Source organism: Parus major, chromosome 1, assembly GCF_001522545.3.
Source record: "Parus major isolate Abel chromosome 1, Parus_major1.1, whole genome shotgun sequence".
Classification (NCBI taxonomy): Eukaryota; Metazoa; Chordata; class Aves; order Passeriformes; family Paridae; genus Parus; species Parus major.
Genome location: NC_031768.1, coordinates 18,429,867 through 18,443,185, shown reverse-complemented (window position 1 = coordinate 18,443,185; position 13,319 = coordinate 18,429,867). Strand labels below are relative to the sequence as shown.

Genomic DNA, 13,319 nt, shown 5'->3' with positions numbered 1-13,319 from the left:
ACAATGCTTATATCACTTCTTAAATGGATTAAACCCACATGAGTGGCTGGGTGATTCCAAGCTTTGCAATAGCAGTTTCTGCACTGAAAACACTGAAGTTTATTTCAGAATTACATTGACTGTTAAACTCTAGTGTTTCTGTATGCTCTCACTCAGATTTTCCTGTATTGATACTGCGCCTGATTTTATTCCGTTTAGCAATGCTTTTAATAGCAAGCTCTGAGAACTGCAAATTTAGAGAATGCAAAATATCAAAGAGCTGGACTCCATCTAAATGTGTGTGCACTCCTTGATCTGAACATGCAGTTACAATCTGCAAACAGATTCATTTATATTACTGTATGAAAACAGCCAGAAGCACTACAGCCTTGTGTCAGAGAAGTCCCAAAATCCCTCTAGTTTTCTGACTGCAGGGAAAGTTTCATTTTCTGCTGGAAGATCTTTAAGGAAGCTGCTTGCCAGTGGCTGTAAGTAGGTTAGCCCAGCCGGCTGTACCTCTGTCTGTATCATTTTCCTTAGCTATCACTTGCAGAGAGCTGAGAGAGATTTTTGGAGAATTTCTAGTAGCTGTCACAGTAGCAATGCAGTTGTAGCTTGCCAGCATATACACAGGCATATGTACCCAGACTCCTACCACGGCATGTAACCAAGGGCTCGTGAAAATTGAAGGAGGAAAGATTTAGGTTATGGAGGTTTTTACCTCTGTGTATGTGTCATTTCATTTCTAAGAGCCTGTTATTAGAAGAAATGTATAAGTCAGTTTAACTAGATGTGCAACTAGATGGCTTAATATCATAAGATATTAGGGATTTAGATAGCTGAAGCCTTGGTATTTCAGGAGGTTTTATGCAGAAATATTTCACACTTTTATTTTCTCTTCTAGTTTTATAAGTAATGTCTGCCTCCAGAATGTTTTTCAGGTCATAAATCAAATTTTAAAAAAAACATGCATTTTGTGTTCAAAAATCACCGGGTTAGGAAACACTGATGGGGAAAGAACAGGATACAGACCAAAAACCTGGAAAGAATAGAATCAGCAAATTTCACTTTTTCTGTCTTTTGCGTAATGATTAATGGGATAGGCATATAGAGTTAAAGTATATAGCTCCAGGCAACTTGGTTTTTGGTGTAATACCTATTTTTCATATTTTTTTATGCTGATATTTTTTGAGTGGGAAATTGGAGGAGTTGGCCTTGTAAGATCCTTCCCAAATGGAGCTGTCCTGTGATTCTGTGGAATGTGTAACTTGGTAGCCTGCTACTGGAGCGTGAACACTGCTGCCTCAGAGCTCAGCAAGTGCTTTTGCTGGTCATGGTAACATGGAAAGGGCAGAAGGCTGGGAGGTCTGGGGCAGCTGGTACTGGAAACATCATTCAAGGTAAACTCTAAAGCCTTGCTGCTAATCTTAAAGGCAAGCAAAAGGAAATGGTGCAGTCATGTGACTTCACCAAGTGTATTGTAAACTGAATAAACTGAATAATGGGTAAAAAGTGATTCTAAGTTGACAGAGAAGATTAATGTTACTGGTGCTCCTTGTTGTGATTTTCTGGGATAGAGGAGGCTCTTGTAAAGGATTTAAGTTTGCCTTGGTTCTGGTTTTCTTTTTTTTCATTTGCAACAGAGGAGTTTCTTCCTTTGTCTTCTGCCCTTCTTTAGCAACTTTACACATTTGTAGCTTCTTGTGTGGAAATCAGTCATTTCCTTGGAATTTCAGGAAGACATGCATGTTAACCAGTAGAGAATGCAGGAAAAAATATTTTGAAAATAATTCCAGAGCATATGTCTAGATCAATTGTTATGGGAATCTGTCACTTCTGGATGGATGTTTTGCCCACCTTGTTCTAAGCTCCCCTGTGGTTTGGCTGGGGATGTGTTGAAGGAACAAATGTTTGGTACTGCATCTGCACAGCTTCTGTTCAGATTTTCAATAAGTTACATTGGTTAGTTTTCAATGCACCTTGGCCCTTAAGTATGTAAGTTCTAAAATAAATTTGAAACATGAGACTTTGGTTCCACTTTACTGGCTCACACTTCATGAAGTCACTAAGGCTAAGGAAAAAATTTTAACACCCCAGATCTAAATGATTCTTTCTCATTTCTTAAGGTTTTACACATGCCTTGGTTTGTGACATAATTCTGCAACAGAATGCAGCCAAGTGTTGGTAATTTCCTAAGAATGAAACTGCTTCAGATTTTTGTGTGTTTATGTTCAGAGTGCTTTAAATAACCTCCTGTCTGGATGCAGGCTTACCACTGGTGAAAATGTCTGACTACTACACAAAATGTCCTTTACTTACATTATTTCTCAGTATGTTGTCATATAAACCATAATTTTCTCTATGAAAAAATACAAAGGAACTCAAATAAAAGAAGAAAATAATGGCAACATTGTAGCATGATTGCAGTAGAAACACAGGCTTTTCTGCATATGTTTTGAGAATGTAAACAGATTGCTCAGCACACGTTTTGTCTGGTCCTTTTCTGAAGTTCTTTGTAACTTTTGCCTGGGAGTGAAGTATAGAAAATTATGTAGTGTTGTTACCCTTTTAATAGCAGCATGGTTATTTTATCATATATTCCCAGTTCTGAGAATTTTGGTTTAAAGGCAAGTGGAATATTGAGCTTTTGGGGTATTTTTAATCTAGAAAGTAGACCAAAATACCTTGAACTATAATCATGTGCTTATATATAGTATTTGAAGTAGATTTAAGCCTAGCAGAGTGATTACTTTGGTAATTAAGATTTTTGAATGGGAAATGCTGCCTATGGAAAGCAAACTCAGCCAGTGGTGAGTGGCTGCATCTCATTTCAAGGTCATCAAATGTGTTTTGTAAGGAAAGGACCCTTTAGCTCTTGGAACTTCTTCTGTAATCACTGAGCAGTGATGCTTCTTATTGCTGGATTTCTGTGCGGGGAAAATTTTGACAATTTATTTTTCTTTCACCTCCAAAATTAAGATGATAGTATTTGGTCTAATTAAATTTACAAAATATCTATAAGATAGGCTACCTTTATTTAATTTATTGACCATTTAATTTCATTTCCCAAGAAATTTAAAGTGGGGAGATTAAGTCATAGTAGAAATCTGAAGAACTAGTAAATATGAGGCTGTTTTCACTTTTTTCTCTGCAGTACTCTTCCCTTAATTAAGATCCAGACAGATCATTTGTTTCAATAGTTTGCTGATGGACCTCATCTTGAGATGTAGAAAGAACTCCTACCAAAGCCAAGCAGTAGGAAGTTAGGCTTCAGTCCAGTTTTAGAAAAGCAGTTTTGTTTCTTTTTTGGCAATTCACTTCATCCTAGTAATGCAAGGTCACTCTCCTACCTTCCAGCAAGAGTATGCCTTGAAGAATTTCCAGTTGACCACAGGACTGAAACATGGGTGACATCTGTACAAAGATAGAAATTATCTACCAAGAAGTGCTTAAAATTTTTCTGAGCTGCTTTTTCTAGTGTATGATTGTCCATTTGGCTCACATCAGGCAGGTAGAATTCTCATAAATGTATCGAAAAAATTCAGAATTTACTATGCATACAAATGGGATTCCCTTTTGCAATTCAGTATGAATAATTGAATTTTAATAACTATATACACCTCAAATTTTTATAGCATAAAATGGGCAGTTGTGTAAGAGGTTGTACTGTTACTTTTATTTAAAATATGATGCCGCTTTACAGCATTGTGTTTCCATTGTTCTACTCTCTACTATCATAATCTCTCATTATTAGTAACAATGCAGTCAATGAGGTAGACTGCATTTCTGTCAGAGGCTTTATGGGACATTTATTCATAAGGCAGAAATGGCAAAATTCCTGAACTTCTACCTGAAACGTAGCAGTGAGTCATGGCTGCATGTTACTGCAAAACTGGTAAAAGGACAAATATTCATTGAGAGCAGAAATAACAACACTTCAAAGCAAGAAAAGAAATACATAAAAATCATATGTTGGATTAAATTCAGCATCTGATAATAGCTGTCACTTTGTCAGGAATCTCATTTTAGGAAAAATTAATTTGGTGCCTGGTCTAAGGGTATGCTGCATATCATATGGTAAGATTTTCCAGCATGTACTAGTTTGAGAGGAAAAAAAAATTAAAAAGGTTTTTCAGAGGATTTAGAAATATTGATACTCCATTTACTAGATGAAAAAGAGAGAAATATGGTTCATATGCTTTCATTAGTTTATTTTGTTGAATTTTTTTTTTATTTTTGCTTCTGAAATACTGAGTTGGCCTGAGAAAGCCTAAGGTCAAAATCCCTGTTAAAAATGAGAAAAACATCTCTCAGACATCAGCTTTTAGAGACATTCACTTTCTAGTGCACATTAGCATGAAGCTACAGCATCCTGTGGAACGGAATGTCAAAGAGCCTTTCACAGGCATCCAAATCACAACCATTACTTGCTGCTTTGGGTAATTTCTGGCTTAACAATACAGAATTCTGGAGGTGAAAGCAATTCCTTCAGGACTTGGATCTCTAATGGAGTCAGTGTGCTTTAAATGAAAAGTCCTGGCAGTCTAAAAGAAAATATGATGTAGACTTTTGTTTTCTATTAAATGGGCACACATCTTTAATAATAATGGATGTAAAACATAGAGGGAGACAAGACAGGAAAATAAAAAATGTGACCCCTATCAGATATTTAAAAAATCCCACAAAACCAACCAACCAAAAAAAGCCCAGAACAAAACAAATAACAGACATGAAAGTGCATTAACTGAACAGCAACGACTGTAGAGAATCAGAATACATGCACATTTTTTGCTAAAAGGAAAAACTCAGCTTAAAAAGAGCAGAGGAGGGCAGGAAATTTGCTATATCAGTGATAAAGAGTTTATAACTTTTTGTGGAATCAGAGACAAGAAAGGAAGCATTCTGGGCCAGGCAAGGTACCACAAAGAATGACAAGATCTTTACCTTTTCCCTTTTCCAAGTCATGTGTAGGTTGCTAGTGCCTGCAACAGAGCAGCATTGCCTCACTAGGTTTGCTTCATACCTTGTCCCAGCATCCTGCCTGTACCTTTGATAGTTATGGGTCCAAAGAGGGCAACAGTGGCACCTTGAGGAGCCATCACTCAATTCTGAGGAAGAATTCTTTCTAACTGAAGGCAAAAACATGTTCTTCACTGTGCTGTTTCGTTACTTGTGTCTTTGCACACATCTGTTAGAGAAGAGACAGGAAAGCAAAAATGAAATTTTGGAAGATACTCGGTGAAAAATGGTGTATACATAGATCCTTAGAACAAAGATCCTTGTTTGGAGGTAACACCATGTTTTTGTAGTTTCAGACTGAGAGGAACCATTCCTCGTATAGTGAGGCATGTAATGAGTACAGTGCACATTTTGTAAAGCTTGTGGTTTTGTTCTTCGTTGTTCTGTCCTGCCTGTGATACAGACAGGAGTCTGGAATTGATGCTGAATGTTTGGAGCCTGTGAGTGGCTCACAAAGTCCATGAATAGGCTTTTCTTTTTTCCCTGATGAAGGAGTGGGCAGCACCTGCTGCTGTATTTCCTGCTTGTGTGGCAGGAGAGCTATCACGGAGTGTTCCCCTTGGCAGCCATGGAATCCCTGGTTAAAGGGATCCTTTACCTTTCAGATCAGCTACACAGCAGGGACCCTTGTCTCATGACTGACAGCAGGAGCAGTGACTTCTGGAGGAGGAATTCAAAATTCATTGGAGTATCTTCAGTTCTGAATCTAGGTATAGGCTGCCGTTTAGAAGAAATCTGTTTTAGGCACTGAGGAGATGGAAGCTAATGAAATCTATGACAAAAACAGTCTGAGAGGGTTTTCTAGAAATGTAGCTCTTCTACAGTTTTGAATTGCAGTAGAGAAGTTCAGTATGAATTTTTGATTTTACTTGAGGTTTTCTCTGGTCCCCCGAAGGATTTAAAGGTCGAGTGCAGCCTTTAGCATCATTGGCTGTTTGGAGTAAGAATGAGTGGTACTTGGTGAGATTGTGAATAATTCAGAGCATCTGTGGTGGAAGGTGGGGACAGGAGAAAAAAAGTTTGAAACTTTTGTGCTTCAGACAGAGTTTGAGAAGCAGTTAAGGCCTAAGAAAGACAAACTTCCAGCTGGAGACGATTTCCGAACAACTGGTGCAAGGCAGCCTAGCTTTATTCATAGATCTTACTAGGAAAATAGAAAAAAACTGCCACAAGGTGCAAGAAAGGTGAATGTTTTTATTTTCTGAATAAAATTTGCATTTTCCTGATGATGCATGATGCAGCAGGAAAATTTCAGACAAGCCTGAATAATACAGTAACATTATTCTACCTTTGACCAGAGCATGGCTGTATTGCAAAAATTATTGAGAATGACAGGTGTCAAAGGGCAAAAATATTTTTCTACCTTTTTTTCTTATGGTTAAATAAGAAAAACAGTCTTGGACAGTGATTCAACCTTTAGTGATTGGTCAATTACAAGCTTGAAACTCTAAACTTATTTGTGGGATTATGCTCATCAAATTTCTTTTAACTGACACACAAGTTCAAAAAAGGCACACATTTAGATGAGGACTAAAACCCTTTATCTTTCTTACCCATCAAAAGATTTAAAAGCATGTGGGTTGTAGAAGATGAAAGATATCTGAAGTCATTAGGGTTCCCTTCTGTACTTACATGATTTAGTAATAAAAGACCTAGTATGAATCAAGTTTTTTACTACAGCAGAGGGTGTCTGGGGCAGTTAATTTTCTTCTTTCATCTTTCTGGTAGGTCTGCTTCTCTGGGGGTTTATAGAACTCATCTCTACAGAGACAAGAAGTCTTTCAGTGCCCTTGATCTTCCATCCAGAAACTATTGTCCATCATATCTGTGTGGCCCTCAGGAGAGTTTCAATAGCAGGGTATGATGATTGATTTTGATAGTATCTCTACAGATTCTTTAAAACTTTCATTTCTTATTTTTTCAAGTTAAAGTTGTAGGATGGAGGTAAAAGTATTGTGTTAGTCTTCTGGGACAGGAGAGGGCGAGAAGTGGATTGAGAAGGAAGGGTTTCATTCCCGAGGCAGTGGAAGATTAAATATCATAGAGAGACGGTTACTGAACTCCACTTGTGTCACAGTAATGTTTCCTATTTGCAGATAGATATGCCCTGCAGATACTTCAGGTGTGGTGTTCTTGCTTTTAAAAACTAATAATACAAAATGTTTTATCTCTAGTGCTCCTCTCGGTACCTCCTTGGGATCGTTGTGGCTAGAATTGCTTCTGTGCTGTGGAGCTGTGTGTCCTTCATAAGCAGCTCTGGGAGTGCAGTGTCGCCTTTGTTCAGGATGTCTTTCTTTTATGATGGGTGGGAGAGGGACTGACTTATGTATGGGCATGTGGGAAGCAGAGAACTGGCTTTTGTACCAATGGAGAATTGAAATGAAGCCAGGCTACGTGGCAAGACTCAAAATTGAGAATTTTTTTCTCCATATGGTAACGTAAAGGAAGCCAGTGTATCGACACTGTTATTCCATTCGCAGTGCTGAGCTCCTTCTGTTACATGGCCAGCCTTGTGTGGGTCACTGATGCCCCTGTAGACTGAGCTTTTAGGAAAAAGTAATTCCTGTATATGAGGAAGTACTACGAGAAACATCAAGATGTTGAACAAGATGATTCCAGGACATTGGATATCCAAATAAACACATAAACATGCCATTATTATCTGAAACCCTGTAATAAACATTCATTGTAACTTCAGCCATCCACCAGAGTTGCAGCAGTTCAAGGAATTGCTATAAAAGAAGATTAAAACATAATCCTTCCACTATTTTAATTCAGCTGAGGAAATCCAAGGTAAATGCTTGAAAAGCTACTAATACCTGAAGAGAAAGTATGTGTAGTGTATTAATATTTCAAATTATTTATATTTAGGAAAACCATAGGGCTTCATATGGTTCCACAGAGATTTTAAACAATTATGAAAATTTTTGTCAGAAAATCCATGGATAATTTCAGTTTTTGATAGCCTGTGAGCTATCAGATATTAACTAAAAGCAACACTGGGAAAAAATAATGCAGAGAAAAAAAAAGCTAAGGGTTTTTTTTTTGTTTGTTTGTTTTGTTTTGATTTGTTTTTTTGTAGTTTTATTGAAGGAGGAGGTTTCAAAGGGAGCTGCTTTGATGGGAACATTTTGGAAGACGTGCCCCAACTGTGTGCTGAGTGTTGTGCCCCATTAGACATAAATTATTCTAAATGCAATTGAGACATTAAGTGAGTGCTTTCTGTCTTGTCTTTGCCTAAGGACGATCTGAAGAATGCAGTTTTTGTTTTACCATTCATTTTTGCTGCCATGTGACCATCTGTGAGGCCATGAAGTAAGCAGAGATTAATCTGGATGGAAAAAAAATAGCAGCTAATTTTAAGGTGAACCATTTTATTTTCATTGGCACAGGAGCAACTGTGATGTGAAGCAGAAGATGCTGGAAGAATGGGAATACTGCTTTTGTATCAGTGCCTGTTTATGCTGTTTTAAAATTACAGCCTGAGAGCTTAATTTCCACTAGTTCAGAGATGTGCTACATTTATAATAAAATTAACAGGCGTGGGCTCTAGAGGTGGCACAGTTAAAAAAATCTGTCAAGATTTCTGTAGCAAAGACCTATTGAGAAGAATCTCCAATTACTAGTTAAAAAAAAAAAAAACAGGTTTTGGGCAATATTACATTCTTATTTGCTGGCTCTGTAGATACTATTTTTTTTTAATTGAATTTTTCAACCTATTTAAACTTTTTTTTCCGCATTTGAAAGAAGAAATGGTGTTACTTTCTGTGTTCATCATTAGTACTCTCTGAACTGTTCTGGACATTAGGCTTTAATAGTATGCCTTAAAAATTCAAACTGTTCTAGTTTTGATCTTTAAAAAAAGAAGTGGATAATACTACAGATTTGCACTTCTTGTTAAGGCATGGTTTATGCTGAGTATGTTCTGCATATCACATAAAGAGCATATCACTGATACAAGTGAAAATGCAGGAGATTTTCCTTTATGATCTCATGCTTCAGGTCATTCCTCAAGCACAGGGCAGAAAAAAGGCTGAGCTGAAGATATTCACTGTGGCAGAACTATGGCATTATCAATCAGAACGTCCCTCCACAGGGCACATTGATTCCTTACACACCACTTCAGTACTCACCACTTTGGTGATTTAATGAACTGATTGTTTAATGTGAAGCAATTTGGAGAGACCAGGTTTTTATATTTCCACAGCAGGAATGTCAGGAGCAGGTTGAGGGGATATTTTAGCTAATCTGCCTTGTTTTCAGACTCTGCTGGCATGATGCTGGCCTAGCTTTCCCAGTGAAGTTAGACACTGGGAACCGTGCTCCAAAAGGCTCTCCAGCAGCCAGTCCCATTGCTGTGTGCTGGCAGGGAGGTGATGGACAGCAGGCAGTGGGCAACAGCAGTGCCAGTGCTGCCTCTGCTGCCAGGCTTGCTGAAATTGAAGGTGCACTCTCCTTTGTCCTTTTGGTCTTTGTAAGTGTACAAGTCTCCCATAAATCTAGGCAGTCTTGGTGTGCTCCTCCTTTGCCTGTGCAGGAGGGAAGTGGCACATGGTGATCAGTGAGCTGAGGGATTTATCCAAGATCACCAGCATGGGAGGTAGGATCTCCCAGGGCCTGATGATCTTCCTCACCACTAAGGTATCCTCTTGACTTAAAGATTACCAAGATGGCTTTGTTCTTCCCCCAAGTGAAATGCCCGACTTATAATTTCTGGAATTTATCTCCTCTTTGCCATCTTTGCCCTTCATAGTGGCCACTGAACAGAATTCTTGCGGACAAGCAGAATTATATTCAACAAGTGAAGGGAGGTGTAGACAAAAGTGTAGTTTACTTGCTCCTTTTTTCAGACTGTACAGGCACCTGGGAATCCTAGTCACCTCTGAGTGTAAAGACCTTGCTTTATTGCTATGACTTGAGTGTTTATTATTGAATTGCACAATATCTATAGGAAAAATTATGTCTTTTTTCCCTGTGGAGCCACTGTGAATTTGCACACATCTAATGTAGCTGCATACAGCGTCTCAAATGCTGAATTGTATCCCACTGATTATAAGAAAGTCTGGAGGAGTAGATCACATGTAGACATATTTATAGTTAAGTAGGACAGTTATTACCCATCATATATGATATGGTTCTGACACCATTACTGTTTAAGGGCTCAAAGAAAGCTTTCAAGGGAATTAGGTTTACCTTGACATCCACTAATGCTATAATCCATACAAAGATGAGCCCTTAATTTGAGTGCTGAGAGTTATAATATTGATCACCATCACTGTCCTATGCTCCTACAAATTATCTGATAGTTTGATGTACTTTACTTGGGAATTTAAATGTCACTGTATCCATTTAACAGATGGTGAAACTATAGCACAGGGTTTGTGAAACACATCTAATTAAAACGAAAACTGTTAAATGGATGGCTATCCATTTATTTAGTCTTGATAAAAAAGGTTTTGTTCCAGTGTATTTAGTTACCTGCAGTGGTTAGGATACCAAATACTCTGAAGTGTTATTTGAAGTCTGTAGATGTAGTTAAGCTGACATTCTCATGTTGTAGAGTGGTTCCTGTCTAAAAGAAGGGACCCTTTCTTTGTCTCTCAAGCATATGGAGAAAAAGGAATGTTTATGCTCAGTTTAACAAGAAACTGGATGAGAGAGTGTTGAAAGTATTTTGGATTTGTTCCTTGTATGACTGTTTTCTAATCAGTTCCTTGGAACAGAAATGGACTAATTGCATTTATCTGGAGTACTGTAGCATATCTGACATTTATGTCTTTGATTAGCCTTGAAGAACTGTAATTGTTTTAAGAGTTCTAGCATTTTCAGTATTAGACTTAAGCCATGCCCTATGGCAAATACAAAGTGTTTGAGTGTGCTAACAGAAATGTTTTTCTACTCCTTGAAGATAGAGTAATTAACGTAATTGATAAACCAAATGATACCTAGCATTCCATTGTAATGCTCTACTTTACATGTAAATTATATTTTGAAGTACCATATTTTTTCTCAATTGTGATTAATCCTTGAAATGAAGGGGGAGGGTGAAGCAGCTAGTTTGTTTTTAATGATGCATTCTCCCTTTGGGAAAGATTAACTATGCACAACTTCACTGAATTTTGCAATTTACAATCAGTTTTTGAGTTGTCCATGGAGACCAATTCCGTTCCTTCAGGAGAGTTTGTCAGGTTACATTGTGCTCTGTTTCTCTAAAGCAAAGAAGTTCTTATGTCTCTGTCTGTGACAAGAGACAGTAAATTCCTTGCTGCAATTTGAACTTTAATAAATCTAGCACATAAAACTAAGCTGTAATATATTTGATGAGTGGAGAAAAGACAGAAACAGGGAAGGCAACTAATTCAAAATATACTCTTATTTTATGTGTTTTTGGTTTTGATGTCAAAATTTCAGATTGTATTCTGTGTTGGGTGCTCATTCCTATTTGCCTGTCACATACTCTCAGCTGGCCTTTAGCTTTGTTGGTTGCCCTGCCTCCTCTTCTGCTCTTTCCCTTTTTCAGATTGTACATAGATATTAATGGCTTGACTAATTTTTCTAAAACACTGGTTTGTTGTCTTCTGAACCTCTTAAGTCTCACAGGAGGAAGTGGGGGTGTTCAGGAATATCTAGCTTAATCCCTGCAAGTGAGGGGAAAAGCATGTGTGCAAATGTTGAGGATTCCTGTGGGAAACTATGGTGGATCCTTGCTAGCTGAATCTTTTTTTGTATGGAGTCAGTAGAAAGTACCTCACAAAATATTTCAGATAACTGGGGACACTGGGAGTGCTGCTGGGCCCTTCTTTGGGAGTGGGAATACTAGGAGAGTGTGCTGGAGCAGTGGGATATAACAGTGTGTGGGCTCAGAGATGCTGCAGCCTTTTAAAGGTTATTTGGTGGGATGGCTTAATGGATAATGATCAACTGCGACAAAATTTACATATTCTGTCGGTTTAGTGTGTTATGCAGCAGTGTCACGGCCTTCCTTCATTCCAGCACAAGAAATAAAAAATGATTTTCCTGACAGAGAGAAGGTTGACACTCCCTCTCGTGCCAGGTGTTGCACTGTGTGTGATCTCCAGTGATGTCGTGGGTAGTTTGGTTTGATAGATAATTTTTTTCCCTAAAACTGTGCTGAGAGCTGGAATTTGAACACAGAATGGTGATTAATGAAAATGCTTCCCTTTCTTTTTATTAAAATCTACTGAAAATTAGCACTGTGTATGTGGGACTGATGGGGAATGACAAATACACCAACCAAAACCAGAAGGTTTGAACTCAGACTGTTAGAAATGACAGCATATCTTTCTACTGACTGAAAGAATATCATATATGTAAATAGATCTGCTAACCTCTGTTCCCTTGCCTGGGTTTTGACTCTCTATTTCACAACTATGAAAGCACTTGGATGTCAAGTGAATCATGTCAAGTACAAGAGATAAGTAACTTTTTTTTCCTCCTGTCTTTTCCCCGCTGCATTTTTCAAAATTGCAGCCACAGGAATAAGTCTTCAGGCTGGCCTCACCCTTCAGGGACCTGGAGCTTGAACCAGGGGACACCTTATGGATGGGAGATGACGGCAAACAGAGATGGAAGAGACTACTTCATCAGGTAAGTCGGCAGCATGAGCTGTGCAGTGTGGGGCCCAGCACTGCAGCCTGCTCTCAGCTGTATCGCCTTGGAATCCTAATTCCTGCTTCAGCCCTACACAGTTAATGTTCACTGCTTTGATTTATGGCACAGGGATAGCTCAGACTCTGCTTTCTGCACTTTGCTTTGGTACTTGGTTACTTCATTTGCTCAAGAGAATGTTGATAATAGAAGGACCTGTAATTCTTAGAGAATTACAAGGAAGGTCATTAACAAAAGATAAATAAAAAATAAAAATGCCATGTTTAAAGAATGCTGCAGAAGGTCAGTTCTGACTGAGACTTCTAACTCTCCTCCATCTCTGCCATGTTGATGCCTTGGGATTTAGCTTTTTGCATTTTTCAGATCCTGTACTGCTCTGGTGTATATCTAAAACTCCACAGCCTGTCAGCTACTGTTCTTCCATTTTATTCAGACAAAACAATTTCTCTCTAGGCCTGAAATTGAAGGACACCTTATTGTCTCAGGCCTTGAAAGATGTAAACAGTGAAGTGGTGGGGGAAACTTGGAATAAATTACTTCATTACCTGAAACTGTAATTGGAAGATTAACCCCTGGTATGTAAATGGACCAAACTTTTAATTGTATGAAAAACTCATGACCGTCGTCCACCTTGGGTGAAGCCCCTTGGAGGCTTCTGACTGCCCAAGGTGTATCTACTGAAGGCCTTCAAT

The 13,319-nt window shown here is 38.3% G+C and overlaps 1 protein-coding gene across 3 annotated transcripts in view; it reads left to right on the top strand.

Moving 5' to 3' along the window:
* Positions 1 to 13,319, top strand: part of FRMPD4 (FERM and PDZ domain containing 4) — a 295,802-nt gene that overhangs the window by 170,736 nt on the left and 111,747 nt on the right. For 2 of the 3 annotated variants that reach the window (XM_015636209.2, XM_015636218.3), the window contains exon 2: positions 12,490 to 12,606. In XM_015636209.2, coding sequence (XP_015491695.1) covers positions 12,490 to 12,606 — 117 coding nt within the window. Of the gene's footprint in view, positions 1 to 12,489; positions 12,607 to 13,319 lie in introns of those variants that run through there. The other variant, XM_033512691.1, reaches the window with a different exon arrangement.